This window comes from Adiantum capillus-veneris, chromosome 9, assembly GCF_014529385.1.
Source record: "Adiantum capillus-veneris isolate H3 chromosome 9, ASM1452938v2, whole genome shotgun sequence".
Classification (NCBI taxonomy): Eukaryota; Viridiplantae; Streptophyta; class Polypodiopsida; order Polypodiales; family Pteridaceae; genus Adiantum; species Adiantum capillus-veneris.
In genome coordinates, this window is record NC_140939.1 from 160432616 (window position 1) to 160449359 (window position 16744).

Consider the following 16744-nt stretch of genomic DNA (forward strand, 5'->3'; position numbering starts at 1 on the left):
ATTGACCGTTTACCCTCATAAGAAGAAACACTCAAATGTGTTTTATGTCATCATTCAAAAGGAAAATATAAAGCATCTTTACTAGTACTCAATGGAGCCCAAGTCACTTTGTATTGCATAAAGAACCTGTAAACTCATTTGGTTGGAAAAAGTAAAAAGAGAGAAAGTCATCAGAGTTCTTCATCAATTGTAAAGTCTTACGCTTTTTCTTACCTCAACTTGTAATGATTTAAGAATTTTGTAAGGCTTTATTTAACTATATTTAAATTCTCTCTCAAGGGAATTGGTTGAGACTTCGATTGTGTGGCCGATATCGGTGTTGTTTAGAGCCTGTATTAATCCATCTGTGTATGCTCACGCATTTGTGCATGTGTAGACAGAGCAAAAGAGTAACTATTGTGGGCAAGGTTTTTATGTATTTGCATGCAAGATGCACTTTGTATAGTTTATTTCCATTGGTATGGTATAGTATGTGTCAATGATTTCTGAAAAATCGTTTATAGATGGAATCAATAAAGGATTCCGTCTCAATAGCGAAAGCAAATGGACGGGAAAAATGAAAAGGAGAGTGAACCGGCACTTGTGTGTGTGTGTGTGTGTGTGTGTGTGTGTGGGGGGGGGGGGGGCAATTTGCATGCTCTTGTAGCGACTCTCTCTCTCTCTCAACCTCTGCCTACCTTACGTTTGGATGCATGCCGGAGTCTGGAGGGGCAACCAACTTCTCTCTTGCGCTCCACTCAAGTTGTTTCTCACACTGAGGTTGTTAGAGGAGAGCTGATCATGAGGGACTCTCGGAGCTCTGTACTGGCGACAACTCTCTCTCTCTCTCTCTCTCTCTCTCTCTCTCTCTCTCTCTCTCTCTCTCTCTCTCTCTCTCATGTGCCCAACACCCAACTGCGCCTGTGAAGAGCCACAGAGGCAAGAGGGGCATGAAGGTGGAGATGACTGCATGTAGATCGAGGCTGGAAGCGCCTTTGGATTTTTGGTGGGAGGGGTATATTCGGAGGAGTATGTAGCACTAATAGAATTTCTTTTTAAGTGTTACCAGTATGTCACTAGTTTCTTAGGAATATGGAATGCTACTCTCTACTTTGTTCTTGTATGATGTGCATGAGCAAATGTACTAAATATATAATGTCCAATTCTGTGCTTTATTCTTGCATTTACCCAAACAAAAGGGCCCCTCTCTCTCAAGCATTTTCACATGGTTTGAGTGGTTTGGAGGCAGTTTCTTCATTAAAATCCTACCGAGATCCTTTCAAAAATGTCCACAGGGGGAGGTGCTTATCCCTTCCAAATATTAGCCATGTTACATGGTCAAGCAAGGGCCACGTACCATGGGGCAATAGCCACACGTAGGCATCACCATGGCCACCTAATTGATGCACCATGTGCTAGGAACATGGACTTTCCCACCTCATTAATCCTACTGAGATATTTTCAAAAATGTCATTGATACTATATACTTTATAGACTCAATGTCTAGGCATCATACAACTCAATGTTACCCCAATGACAGAATACTCGCATCATGAAGGGCACCAAATCAAGCCGTTTAATAAGGTAAATCGGTCTCTTCACATTTAATTTTGAATCGCTGTGGCTGAAAAATGGACTTTGACTGCGTCCCAATAAAAAGGTTTTGCTTGCCACCCCACGTCATTCTTTAAGAGCACAAGACCATTCAGAGCAAAGTTGATTCCCTCCACTCTGAACATGGTTTGCTTGATCATCGATCCTACACATTTACAACCCACTGATAAAAACAAACCCAGAGGTAGTGGACCTTGCATTCATAGGCACTTTTTAGCAGTCTACGAAATCAGTGGTTATGTCCTTCACAACTTCAATGCAATCAGGTTGGTCACGTTAAGATATCACTCATCCATTCAGAACACAGAGCAAACTAGCTACCTAGATAACCAACTGCAAAGATGTTCTTGAAAGGGATGTCAAGTACACATTTTTTCCCAAGTCGGTAAGTAGTGAACCAATTGTTGATAATTATCTTGTTAAGGGCACGATAATTAAGCACGTATATACACCAAGAACCATTCTTCTTTTGTACAACTAAAACAGGGGAACAAAAGAGAGAAGAGCTTGTTAGGATCTGCAGCCTTTCCCCAATTGCTTGAAGACTCCGCAGAAATCTTATTTTGTTGAGCTTTGCTATGGCAATAAGGTGCCTTACTTGGAGGGGATGAATCAGGAAATTAAGTCAGACCGTTGTTCAAAAAATAAGTACTAACATAGGAAACTGTTCAATTATTGCATATTTGAACAGGATTGAACCCAGAACCTATTCAACCAATTGTGGAGCCAATGATATAAACAAGGCGTCTACCTCTGCATACTGTGGCACTACCTTTCAATGAGCTCAATGAGCGCTATATATATATATATATATATATATATATATATATATATATATATATATATATATAGAGAGAGAGAGAGAGAGAGAGAGAGAGAGAGAGAGAGAAGAAGAAAGAAACTATCCCAAGAGACCTTAAATATCTATCCGACGAGGAGAGTTGAACTCAAGACCTGTTATTCAAGAGGGAAATGGCATAACCAATCTACCACACTTGGGTGATAGAAAGGTCCATTCTCCTCTGTTTATCCATATATATATATATATATATATATATATATATATATATATATATATATATATATATATATATATATATATATATATATATATATATATATATATATATATATATATAGAGAGAGAGAGAGAGAGAGAGAGAGACTTGCTATTTCTTTCCACCCACATGGCACAATTTGAAAGCGTGGCCTTTTTTACACAGCTCAAAAAACCTCCGCATCAACACTCCCTTTCTCTAGAAGGGGAGTAACACAAAAGATAAATCAACCAACAGAGCAGCTGGCTTGTAGAATTCAAAATACTTGAGAATCGAGCTTGTCCAGATGTATTGACAATGGGCAATGCTCAAATATTTCTCAGAAATAAAGCATGGACGCAGGTGTGGGGATGGCCACCATCAATTGACCCATTAACACGTCGCATGTGCCTTCTTGCAAATTGACCCATCACGAGCAATCCTCCAGAAAGGGTTACAGGAGATAATACAAAAACTCATGACGGCGTTATTGACCTAGAAAACTACATATTATGACTTTCATTATAAAAGAATAACACCCACCAACCTATTAGTTTTTAAACTTTTCTCATTGATAATGAAAACCTCTAGTATACAACAAAGATGGTCATCAGCACTACAACTGGATTGCAGACAAGCCCATTCTGATGTATCTCTTCAACTTACTCAAGGTCAGCTCAACCACCGTGCCACTCCATCCTCTTCGCCAATCACTGCTAGAATCTCCACAGCAACATCCAACGAAACCTGCAAGATGTAATAAAATATCATCCTTAGGTCGTTTTACAAGAATCAAGGAAGGGTTATACAGTTGTAGTCATCCACAAATTGAGGATAAATTTGTAATACAAGTGAAAACAGATCGCGAAAGGAACTTACGGTACGAAACTTGCTGTTAGTAAGTCTGCATTCCTGTAAGACAGTACCTTCTAACATCCAACTCTCCCAAACATCAAAGGTATGATTAACAAACACAAGCTCCAGCTTTTTGTTGGCCTATGTAAAACATAAAGATCACACACAGAAAAGTACTGATTAAGTCGACTGAGTCTCAATTTTGATGGCAACTTTGAAATGATATGAAGGCAGACAAATATTGCTATGAGAGAAAAACCTTACCTGTAAAAGTTTTCCACCAGCTGCCAAAGACCGCAGTCCAATCCTATCCTACAAAGCCAAAAACAGGTGTTGTCGAAACTTGATATCTTAAGATGTTATTTGCCTAAATAGAAAGATGAGAAAAAACGTCTTTACCCGATTGCGTAAGACCACTAGAAATTGAGCTGCTGGATCTCGGATGGTTACATTCGACATTGTGTCAAGGCACCATCCACGGCCTGGGCCACGCTGCCTTGCCACATGATACCCAGCCCCACCTGCTGCTCGTAGAGCAACCACATACCCCTCTTTAAGAAGGTCGATTGCTTGCCCAAAGACACCATTGTTGAGTCCCAATGAGCTGCGCCTTTCTGATGTGACTTCTTCAGTAATAAGCTCTCCTTCTCTTTTTGTCTTAGAATCCTCTGGTGATGCAAATCTGGAGCTAGAGCTAAGCACCTGATCCCTTCCACTTATACTTGCACCAAGATCATCTCGTTGCAACGCAACCCAATTGGTCTCCCTCTCTGTTGCCAAAGAATCTGCACTTCGTTGGGCCTTTCTGCGACCAGGCCGCTTCTTTCCCTTTCTCCCTGCACCCTTCCCATGGCTTCTTTCACGCTGATTTAATGACTGTGAAACTCCATCTTGAAGGCGAGGATCTGGCGTGTTAAAATACATTTGTTTGTGCCGTAGATCCTGTCCAGATTGTGCATCCCCCAATAGAGTTTTCTGATCACTGGACCACAAAACAGCGTCTTTTTCTTGCTTATCCTGCCTTTCTTCCTGCCAAGCATAATCTCTGTCATCGTCATCCTCATCAGAAACAGCACTACTAGGTACCACACCATCCAGTAAAAAGGATCGCAATATTGTCACAGCCTTTGCACGAATCTCCATCCAGACTTCCTCGCTGTAATCAGCACTACGTGGCAAAATTAAGACATTTGGCATTTCTCTAACCTGCAAATACCAAGAAGATGACGATTTTAATTGCCAGCTTGAATATTTACTCCCATAGGCATGCAGCACAAAGTTTGTTTAGAAGACATAGAAAATTGAAGAAAGGACATTGCATGAACAAGAGCCCTCAAAGGTACAAAAAAAAACAAAGTAACTCGTTCAAAGCATTCTATACTGCCTTGTCTTATTTGTTTTAAAATAAATATCATTTCATTCTTCTCTCATACAAATCTACAAATTTCCCTGGCCTAGAAAAAGATCGAGTTTAGTGAGTAGTTAAGTTTTCGATACAACCAATGCAAAACTTAATCAAAGTAAAAAGCTACGACCCAAATGCCAAAAAGTCTAAATTAAACAAAATTGTAACCTCGTATGTTTAGATTGTCCCCCCAAAATGCAATACTACAAGAGCAATTTAAGAGTGGGCCAAAGGTAAAAGAAAACTGAAGATAGATACAAATACTTGAGAATTGTTTGAAGGATTGATACAATTTGAAGGACATGAGCAATCCTTCATGCAGATTTTTAAAATTGTTGGCCGGGCCATATTGGCCTGTTGGACCTATTTATGTCCCGGCACCCTTTTTAGGGTTTTCTGCATTTTTTCTATATTGCTTGGTTGTGGGGTGTCCTCTCAGCTGGCCGACCTATGTTTTGGGGCTATATAGGCAAACCCCAACCCAAGAGTCTGTGATGCTGTATTTGTGGTGCCACCCCCATGGGGTCAGCTGGCCGACCTATGTTTTGGGGCTATATAGGCAGACCCCAACCCATGAGTCTGTGATGCTGCTGCCACCCCCATGGGGGTGCACCTTCTTGGTCACCATGGGTGATGTCACGTGACACATCCAGCCCTATGTGTCCGTGGACAAGCTACAGCATGATCAGGGTTCAGTCAGTCCAGTCAGTCTAGATTAGAAGTAATCTGGCACTTTTTGTGAGTCTATTCATGGACCGTGCATGCCCAGTCACTTAGCATAGATGCATATCCTCTAGTTCCACACAGCATGATCATCAGTATTCCCTTCAGAATCCATTAGAATCAATTAGGGAAATTTTCCAGTGCATTTAGCCTATTTTCCCTATTTTTGGTATTTTCACTTATTATTTTTAAGTGACTTTCCAACAAAAGTAGGTAGGGCAATTTTGCTAAGTTAATATATAAGCAAACCCAAGTTAGCACTTTCTCGAGAAGAGGCAGCAGGAGCACATGCTCAACAGGCACCTTCTCAGCAGAACCCCAACAGCACCCCCAGCGTTTTTGGAGTTCCTTCCTCGCCGGGCACCCTCAAGCACCTAGCGTTTTCTGTGCTAGCAGTTTCCCACATCAACAGTACTTGATTCACCTTGGCGTTTCCAGCCCTTGTGTCATCGCCCTACTCAGCCTGGCGTTCTTCCCATGATCGCAAGCTTTCCCCCGGATGGCTAGCGTTTTTACTAACGCTCAGCAGAGGCAGATCAGCGTTTTGATTTTCAGCCTGTTTTTCAGCTGAAGACTTAGTGTTTTCAGCTGAAGACTTAGTGTTTTCAGCAGATAAAAACGCAGCAAATTCAGCCTAGTTGGTTGCAGATACACCGTCGTCGTCGTCACCGTCGTTGTCATCGGCATAGTCCCAAGTTGCATACGCATTGTACCACTTTGTGCAATCAATAAGTAGACCACTCTCGCCGACGAGAGTGGGGCCTTCTGAGGAGGGTTTTACAACGTCTCTAGTGTCGTATCTCTCTTCTCTCTCTATCTCTCAATCTCATACACTTGCACGCACAGTGTCCATTCACTTTGTTTCTAATCATAGCACTTTCCATTGAGAACGGAAGGCTCTCCCTTCCATAAGAACTAAAAGGAACCTTGAGCACAGTTCAGAGCACTCATCTTGAGCAAAGTGCAAACAATCATTCCGCAGCACCTAACATTGGTATCAGAGCTTTGGCAGTGTTCTGCATCACTCAAGGAAAGAACCACAAGAATTTTTTTTGCTTGTTGAGGTCGCACGAACCCAAGTTCGCTTGGGCGTGTCAATTCCTAATCGTGTTTTGTTGAAGAGTGACGAGAATCCCAAGAAAGAAGGGCTTGTCCAGCCTCCCCTTGTGTCTCTTTTCACTCATTGAGAGCGGACCGTGCACTTAGCGGCCGGCCAATCGACGTGAGGTGGGAAAAAGCAACCTTGGTGTGAGCGCAAGGCCGCCAAGGGGTGCGCCCGCAGAAAGGAGTAGAACTCGGGTGAAGAGAAGATCCTTCTCAAACACGGTTTGCAAGCGAAAAGAAACCTCAAGCACCTCAAGAACAAAGACACCCAAGAACCCAAGACCACAAGAACCCACGACTTCAGAATGGTCATCACTCGAAGCGGAATGGATACTTCGCTTGGAGGTGATGAGCATGAGAGAGACGAAGAAGAATTTCCCCCACCAGGAGTTTTTTCCGACCCTCCCCCTTCACCATCTACGATAAGGATTTCCCTCACTCCTATGAAGGTTTTCGACAAGAGGATGATGGACAAGAAGTTAGAAGACAAAGCAAGAGATGCAGAACGAAAAGCAGAAATAGAGCGTGAACACAAAGACAGAATGGCAACCATAGAGCGTAACTACACAGAAAGAATGGCAGCCATAGATCGCGAGAACAAAGCAATAAGGCAAGAGATGTTGCGACTCTTTTCTCGAATGCAGGCATAGATGCAACAGGATCAGGAAAAGGAGACTCTCTCAGTCTCTTCTTCTCCCAAGCATGACACACAGGATTTGCATGATTGTGAGAAGTGTGATGGATTGAATGACAAAGATAAACATGATGATTTGCATGATCAAGATGTGATTTCTCACAAGCATGATGAGTTGCATGAAGATGATGTGATTGTTCACAAGGATGATGTGTTAGTGGATGCTTTTTCTAGCGAAGCTAACCTCGTTGTAGATTCGATCAATCACGAAGAATCGATCTTGGCTTTTGAGTCAAGGTCCAAAGAACCCCCACAGTACGATTCGATCATTCAAGAAGAAGATTCAATACATACCGAAGGATCGATCTTGGCTCTCGAGCCTAGACTCTCACAAGAAGTATTATGTGTTCGCATGATTGATACGCACGCATTGTTCCAGTGTTTCATTCGTGATCGTTTCCTGTATTTTAGTCAGCATCATTATGTGATCCCTTTTCCTAGGCATGACATATTGTATGTTGAGCACGTTTCTCTCATGGATGAGCACGAATGTATGCGGTTTTTTCATGAAAATCTGAAAAGTATATATGTAAGGAAGTCACACTCCATGTCTCTTCCTTGGCATGACACAGTTTCCGAACGAGCACATGAAAGTATGAGCACTAAGCATGGGCATTTCCGTTGTGAATTGCCACAGTTGATTGCTCTAGATCATAAGAGAAAGCTTCCATCTCATTGTTTGCGTGTGTTGATAAACAGGTTGTCACTCCATCTCTATGTTCATCTACATTGCATACACAGTCTTTAGCGAAGACAAGATGTTTTCCAGTCACTTTACATGGAATAGGTATGTTCATGGTTTTGTGTTGAAAATGGGTTCAGGAATTTTCAACCATGGAGATTCTTGAAGAAGAAAGAAGCAAGACTCTCGACGAAGTTGAAGCATTGAAGAAGACTTTGAGTCGCTTTCGGCGCGGCCCAAAGAAGAAGACTCTGCAAACCTTTATGAAGTTCAAGTACCGCACGACCCACACATCAGAGTGGACCAACGAAGAGTCAAGAAAGGAGAGATATATGTTGAGGTTCTTAGAAATAAAGGAGAGATATATGGTGAGGTTATTCAAAAGAAAGGAGAGATTTCTGGTGAGGTTATTCAAAAGATTTCTGGTGAGGTTATTCAAAAGATTTCTTTTTTTAGTAGAGTTACTCATTTATGTCAAGTTTTCTGTTCAGGTTCAGGATTCCGGATGCTTTTGGCGATCTCCTCGACGCCATACAGTTCAGTACCAGTATCTCACTTTGAAAAGGAGGGGATGTCACGTGACACATCCAGCCCTATGTGTCCGTGGACAAGCTACAGCTCAGTCAGTCCAATCAATCTAGATTAGAAGTGATCTGGCACTTTTTGTGAGTCTATTCGTGGACCGTGCATGCCCAGTCACTTAGCATAGATGCATATCCTCTAGTTCCACACAGCATGATCATCGGTATTCCCTTCAGAATCCATTAGAATCAATTAGGGAAATTTTCCAGTGCATTTAGACTATTTTTCCTATTTTTGGTATTTTCACTTATTATTTTTAAGTGACTTTCCAACAAAAGTAGGTAGGGCAATTTTGCTAAGTTAATATATAAGCAAACCCAAGTTAGCACTTTCTTGAGAAGAGGCAGCAGGAGCACATGCTCAACAGGCACCTTCTCAGCAGAACCCCAACAGCACCCCCAACGTTTTGGGAGTTCCTTCCTCGCCGGGCACCCTCAAACACCTAGCGTTTTCTGTCCTAGCAGTTTCCCGCATCAACAGTACTTGATTCACCTTGGCGTTTCCAGCCCTTGTGTCATCGCCATACTCAGCCTGGCGTTTTTCCCATGATCGCAAGCTTTCCCCCGGATGGCTAGCGTTTTTACTAACGCTCAGCAGAGGAAGATCAGCGTTTTGGTTTTCAGCCTGTTTTTCAGCAGAAGACTTAGCGTTTTCAGCAGATAAAAACGCAGCAGATTTAGCCTAATTGGTTGCAGATACACCCCCATTATCAACCTCGAAAACGCAGCCAAACAGTCATTTTCAGCCACCGAAACAGTCCCGAAATTCAGCAGTTAGAAGACCACAGAATTCAGCCCCAAAGTCGTCGTCATCATCACCGTCGTCGTCATCGGCATAGTCCCAAGTTGCATCAGTCCATTGCATACGCATTGTACCACTTTGTGCAATCAATAAGTAGACCACTCTCGCCGACGAGAGTGGGGCGTTCGGAGGAGGGTTTTACAACGTCTCTGGTGTCGTATCTTTCTCTCTCTATCTCTCAGTCTCATACACTTGCACGCACAGTGCCCATTCACTTTGTTTCTGATCATAGCACTTTCCATTAAGAACGGAAGGCTCTCCCTTCCATAAGAACTAAAAGGAACCTTGAGCACAGTTTCGGAGCACTCATCTTGAGCAAAGCGCAAACAATCATTCCGCTGCACCTGACAGGTGATGCCCTCCTTTCCTTGCAATCTCTCTCTATGTCTCTCTCTCTCTCACATCATCTTCACTTCCGCTCAACTCTGACATGGTATCAAAGAGTGTGGTGAGCCTTGATCTTGGTGACACCCTCTCCGCATCACAGATCTTGCAAAAGGCACTATCGCAAACTGCTGACGTGTCAAGCCATTGAAGAACAGAGCTAACCTGCAAATCCCAGCTCCCTAGCCTAAACCCTAAGGAGTAGAAGAAGCAGCAGAAGAAGTTCCCACCAACCTATGGGACCCCATTCGATGGGGCCTAAGTGACTAAAGGCATTAAAATAAAGCATCCAAAGAACTTGCACAGAAGATGATGACATGGCAGCTGTACGGGACGGCCGTGATTTGCACTCGTAGTGCCGCATGGCAGACTGTACCGACAGTCCCGGATTTTGCACTGGCAGGCTGTACAGATTTCCAAAAATTGCACTGACAAATTTTGGGCGCCAGCTTTTGTAGCAATTGCTTTTGAGTTTTAAGCTTTGCATGTAAACTGCTTTTCATGGCCAAGGGCCTCAAAATATGAGCTAAGGGCTCATTCTCTGGCATGCTCCGCGTGAGGTGCAGAGGATGGAGTATCGGCGATGTACTGAGTTCAAGCAATATAAAGAAACACCGAAAGGGGCGCCAAGGTTTGGGGCCAGTACTCTCTGTGGTGGAATTCCGCCACTCATTGTCGCGTGTGCTCTCTCCCTCTCTTTCAGTTCAGTTATTATTTGAAGTGCTTAAAGTTTTTCAATCTGTTCTTTTCTGTTGGCACGTGGTGCCCGTCTCGTGACAGGTAACCCCCAACTTTTGCGCTTTCGGCAGAACGCTGGGGCAGCCACTTCTATGGTTGTGTGTTTTTTGAATAACACCTGGCTGCCCTTAGTGAAGCCTTCGCATTTTTTCATTTGAGGGGCTCTGTTGCCCCTAGGGCTGTTCCCAGCCTAGGACAGCCCCTCGCCTTCCCTCTGATGCAAACAGCAGGCTGTTTTAGCTTTTCTTATCAGCCACCTGCATCTTAGACAAATTCTCTCAATTGTGATGTGGATGTGCATATGATTATCTCTTCCTTTGCTCACTCCTCTTGCGGATAAAGAGAGTGACCAGCCAAAGGGGACAGTTGCCCCTAACTGGTTGCAACTGTTTGTCCTAAATTCACCTCTTCATCAACACACCCTCTCGACAATTACCCATGTCCCTGCACCCAACGGTTGCAGCTCACATGAAGACATGTCTACTCACATAAAGGTGGTGTCTTTTCGTGATGGTCATGACTCTTCATTCATGCTTCTTGATCTCCAATATAAGAGGCCAATTGTAACACTTTTCAATCAACTACTCAGTTTTCAATCTCTTGAGTCTATTAAATAATACACCATAATCACATAGTAACTTGAAGGTGATTAGGAGTAGTATTCCTTACAGAAGTGCTCGGCACCCCCGCTTGGGATGCCTACTCTTCATCCACGACATCGTTAACTTCGCCCTGAATTAGCTTCTCCTTCGCTTCACACTCACAACACCTAGATCCAATACATCCCTTTTGCGTTTAAGTGGGTTCGGGATAGGTTTACGTGGGTTCACAGCACGGAAGAGCCTTTGCGGTGGAAGATCGGCATTGCATCTTGCCTATGGACATCTGTATGCACCAGACCTTGGACCTCTTCCACGATAACTTCAGCACTACGATGATTCTTTTCAAGTTATATGCTGTTTTTCCTCTGTTTTCAGCCTTTTGACGGCTTTTGACGGCTTTCGACGCAGAGATCTTCCCTATTTGTTCCTCTACGACGATCTGGTATGGTCCGGGAGCGAAGCATACATGCTGATTTTGGCCGGACAGCAGAATTCTCATCCCCTTGTGGGTGTGTTCATGGGTAGACAAGAGGATCGAATTTGCTACTTTCCTTCTTCCACAGTTACCCTCTGACAGGACCCCATCCGGTGGTGGTCCATGCGGTCTATCTGTGACTGTTGCAGCTTGCAATATCCTAGACATTGGCATGATCATTTCTTTTGTGCATCAGATCTATGGGAGGCCTTTCATTCTAGTTCAACATCGACAGATGTGACTCCAAAGGGGGTGCAACTTGTGGTTTGATTGGTGCATTGAATTTTATGAGAGATGGTTGTTGCTAAATTGACTATTTCTTTAATTTTTGAATAATTTCTATTTAATGAAATCAAGATATTTAAATTTGTGCACTTGAGAGTTATTAAGTTAGGAACTTTAGATCTACAAGAACTGATAAAAGCCATCGAGAACAAACATCTCTAATGTGTCATATGATGGGTGGCATTAGGCATCGCCAAGGAGTTGATCTGTAAGTTTGGTGGGAGAGATCGGGTAGTGGGATTCTGATGCGTCACAGGATGGGTGATGGGAGTATCAGATAGGGGATACTCCGGGTTTGAGGAGGAAATCCGAACGGAGTAAGAGTTACGCGTAAAGATTCACGCACATGAATAAAGATGAGTTTTAAGAAGCTTTGCAGAAAAGCACGATGTTTTTGAGTGCTTTCTAGGAAAGCAGATGCTTCCCTGTCATTGCATCCATGCCAGGGATGCCTAGGGAGAGTTGTGTTAGCATTGGTTTTTCAACTCATAAGTTTTGACTGAGTTTTGAACAAGTTCACACCACTTTTAAAATTGACCACCTGCCACTTATAAAACAAAGCCCAAAAACCAAGGAGCCACCTATTTGGCCAAATTTGGTAGCAAAACCAAGGATCTCTCTCTCTCCTCTCTCTAGAACACTTGCTCCCGATTCTCTTGGGGGGGGGGGGGGGGGGGGGAGTTGTTAAAGTTTTGGCATCTCAAGTGAAATGCCCAAAGTGATCCAATTATTTAGTACCACTTTTAAAATTGACCAGCTGCCACTTATACAACACAACCCAAAAACCAAGGAGCCACCTATTTGGCCAAATTTGGTAGCAAAACCAAGGATCTCTCTCTCTCCTCTCTCTAGAACACTTGCTCCCGATTCTCTTTTGGGGGGGGGGGAGGGGGGAACTGTTAAAGTTTTGGCATCTCAAGTGAAATGCCCAAAGTGATCCCATTATTTAGTTTGGCTTTTAGGTATTTATTTTACTTATTTGTCAAACTCTTGGGTAGGGCAATATACTGGGATTGCTATATAAGCAACCCCTTGCCTCCATTGTATACACATTCAGTTATTCATTGCCAAGGTTGATTGGTTCAGGAGACTCTCTCTCTCTCTCTCTCTCTCTCTCTCTCTCTCTCTCTCTCTCTCTCTCTCTCTCTCTCTCTCTCTCTACGCTTCTACATCGTCGACTTTGACATGGTATCAGAGCTCCTTGGTGGAGCTTAGTGCTTGAAGCTCTTGGCGTGGAGGAGCAGCTCTCAGAGAAGTGATCCCGAAGAAGAAGAGCTCGTTGTGAAGGAACCCGCTTGTCGTTGCTTCCCTCTCCTACCCCTGCGTTTTAAAAGGCAACCATTTTCGTTGCGGGTGCTCACCACCGCCACTTTGTGTTACCCCCGTCTTGCGGCAGCATATTAAAACGTTGTCAAAACCTGCCCTCTGCTCGGACCCTCATGTTGCACGCCTGTTGACGAACTTCCCTTTACCTTGCAAGTGTGTCAAAACGCTATCCGACAGAGCTCCCCCCTGCCCGTCTGTGTTTTGAAACGCCTTGCCTTGCACCCGCTAGGCAGACCTTCCAATTGCGACGACAGCGTTTCAAAACACTGTCTGTCGGCAAGTTCCCACCCCGCCTGCTTGGCCTTCCTTCTTGGTGAAACGCCAACGACGACATTAAAAACCTCCTCTCCCGTAGCGTTTTAAAACGCCACAATCCGTGACCTATAGTGGTGCCAGTAAACTTCCTCCACGCCAGCGTGTCAAGACGTTGTGGAATATGAAGTAGTGGGCCCCTTTTGAGAAGCAATGAGGAAGAAGGTTGACAAAGTTTTGGTGTCTTGAAGTAAGGAGCAAGGCGGAAAAGTTGTTAGAGGAGTGGCTTGGGAGACGAAGAGGCGGATATTGGAGCCGCTTGGGAATTGCAGAGAAGTGGATCTTCTTGGGAGCAAAGTTTTGGAGAATCGGCCTTGTGATGTAAGCCGTGGAGTGCAAAAACGGCTTGGAGGAGGCCAGGAGCTTGGAGATCATGCAACTTGGGATTAGTGCAAAGGAGTGGACCTGCATCGACTTGGGAGTCGAACAGTTGTGGAGCGGCTCGGAAAGGGACGAGGAGAGTGGAACTTAAGAGAGGGTTTTGTAGCTAATCTTTGGAGCGTTTTGGGAATGCGAGTGGAGCGGAATTGCTTGGGATTAGTACGGCGGCCCTTGGAGTGCGAGGAGTACAGTTTTCCACATCTTGCAACTTCAAAACGGCCTCCTCTTGCTCGAACACACGCGACAACATCGACCAAAGACAACCAAAAGCTGTGGATAACGGATCGTCAACCATCCATTTAGCAACGGCACAATTCTCAAGAAACCCGACAAATTGTTTGGCTCGAGTTCGTGAAGTCAAAAGCAAATGGAGGACTTCGCTAGAGGACAGCGACAAAGGTCAATTGGACAAGGATGGCAGTACCAGTACTTAGTTAGCTACCTTGGTACCCACGAGTACGACCAAAGTTGTTATGAATGTGACTCGACGCTTTGTTTGGCTCGGGAGTTTGAAGCCAAAGGCAAAAGCAAGAACTCACATGAAGACAAGGGTAAAGGCAAGCTGGACAGAGATTACGGTAATAAAGATTTGACAGAGGAAATTGGTGTGGCACTCATGGCAAAGGCCACAGTGGCCTCGACATAAGATTTCTAGTCAAATGACAGGTGTCACCACTAGCTTCAGCCAAAGAGAGGCTTGTGATTGGCAAAGAGGGGCAAGCAATGCTCCCTATAATTATTTTGGAACCTTGTGTTGGAGTTCAAGTTATTGGTGTTTGGACCCGTAGGTTGGAGTTAAGCACATGCATCTTGCAGGGAACCAATCAGAGGTCTAAAACATTATGGATGGGCGCGCCAATTCATTGTTGTTGGTCAGATTATAAACAAGATGTGTTCCAACAATTCATTATCTTGGAGTTCTATATTTTGGACGTGATGTGTTCACAATTCACGAATGGGGAGTATTGGACGTAGTATGGTCTATAGTTCATAGTTTCTACAAAGGCAACCGATGCTCAAGATGGCATTGCTTTCAAGTACAAAGTTGAGGAGAGCGACACCGAGGTGTATCCAGTATCTCGCCCGGTGTTGGGGTGTCCATGGTAGCTTCCACAGCGACATGGTCTCACTATTGATGTCCACTATGAACTGCAGAGAGTGTTGTTTTGGCATCTCAAGTGAACTGCCCAATGTGATCCCATTATTTAGTTTGGCTTTTAGGTATTTATTTTACTTATTTGTCAAACTCTTCGGTAGGGCAATTTACTGGGATTGCTATATAAGCAACCCCTTGCCTCCATTGTATACACATTCAGTTATTCATTGCCAAGGTTGATTGGTTCAGAGGACTCTCTCTCTCTCTCTCTCTCTCTCTCTCTCTCTCTCTCTCTCTCTCTCTCTCTCTCTCTCTCTCTCTCTCTCTCTCTCGTGCTCACTGTCACGAGGACGTGGCAACTGCTAACCTTAGTTGTTGGTTTCTTTCCAATGATTTTTGTTTAATTTTTGAGACCCTCTTTTTGAAGTTGCAAATGGTCGGACATTGTATGGCCAATGTGAACAGTAGTTTCACCCCGCAGACGAAAAGTTGGTCGACACTGGAACTCGTAAAGTAAAAGGATGTCTAGGCTCAGTGCAAGATCATGTAGGTCCCCCCGTCGCACTTAGCAAGTTGGTGGATACTAGGAAGTGAACTCAATAAAGGCATAAAGTCAAGGTGGGATCACCAACAGAAAGTATCCGACAGTTGGGCTACATTGCACTTTTGGATGCGGTCCCAATGAGGATAGATGGTCAAATGACCAGTGGGAGCCCAATGGAAGCATCTCCTAAAAATTAGGGAACTGCTATTTTGGGCAGTGAAACGTGTTCGCGTCATTACCTCCGGTATGACAAGGGGAACATTTTAGTACTCTGCTGCAAAGTCAATTGATGCACTAGTTGAGAGATTTTTAAGCAAGAAGCCCAATGTAGGGAAATTGCATACATGAGTGCCAAGTGGCACTCTATGGTCAATTTACCAAGTTTGGGAGAAGAGAACTCGTAACTGACTTTTTGGAACAGTTTTGGAGGCTGTTAACCATGATTTTCAGCCATTTCTCTCCATTTTTGAGCTTCCCACGACTTTGCCTAGGTCCAAGGAGCTCATTTTCAGCATTGGAAGGCGTCAGATCCGTGTTCACACGGCTGTTTTGCTGCGTTTTCAGCGATACGCAGGTTTTGGCAACCATGGAATCTTCCCCTTTTTGCATCTATTTGTTCACACATGCATTATAGGTCAAGGGCAGAGAGGGGGCGCTCAATTTATGTTGGGAGGATGCTTCATTGAGAACCTTCACAGGTTAAGAGCTATGGAGTGCTTGCTTTCCTCTCTATGTACAGTGTGGTGCTAGGAGTGATGACATGCACACTACATAGTGCTCTCTCTCTCCCCTACGTGCAGTTATGTGATGCCCCACAAGAGGGCTCTTCATTTGACTGATGTACAGCTGTGTGGTTTCATGCTTTTGTGTTGAGGCAAGAGCCTCCTTGAGTAAGAAGAGGGGTAGCTAACTGCTACTCCAAAGCAAGCACCGGTGGGGGTCATAACCTCACCGTACAGGTGCGTTTTCAGCGCTGTGTATGCGTTGTAAATTGACTGTTTTTCAGCCATACGGACGCCAGAACCATTGGAAATAGTGCCCCACTGGCAGAGGATAGTCAGGGAACTGTTTCGAGCTGAAAACAGGGCAAAAACCAGTAAATACAGCATGCTGAATTTACTGTTT

At 44.0% G+C, this 16744-nt stretch overlaps 1 protein-coding gene across 1 annotated transcript in view; it reads right to left on the reverse strand.

The window, feature by feature from the left end:
• Window positions 1-3180: 3180 nt before the first annotated feature.
• AN (NAD(P)-binding Rossmann-fold superfamily protein) overlaps window positions 3181-16744 on the reverse strand; it is a 32279-nt gene continuing 18715 nt past the window's right edge. Inside the window, exons 4-7 of the mRNA XM_086520369.1 lie at window positions 3885-4691; window positions 3750-3797; window positions 3510-3626; window positions 3181-3377 (exon numbers count right to left, since the gene is read on the reverse strand). Coding sequence (XP_086376495.1) covers window positions 3303-3377; window positions 3510-3626; window positions 3750-3797; window positions 3885-4691 — 1047 coding nt within the window. The 3' untranslated portion in view covers window positions 3181-3302. The remainder of the gene's footprint in view (window positions 3378-3509; window positions 3627-3749; window positions 3798-3884; window positions 4692-16744) is intronic.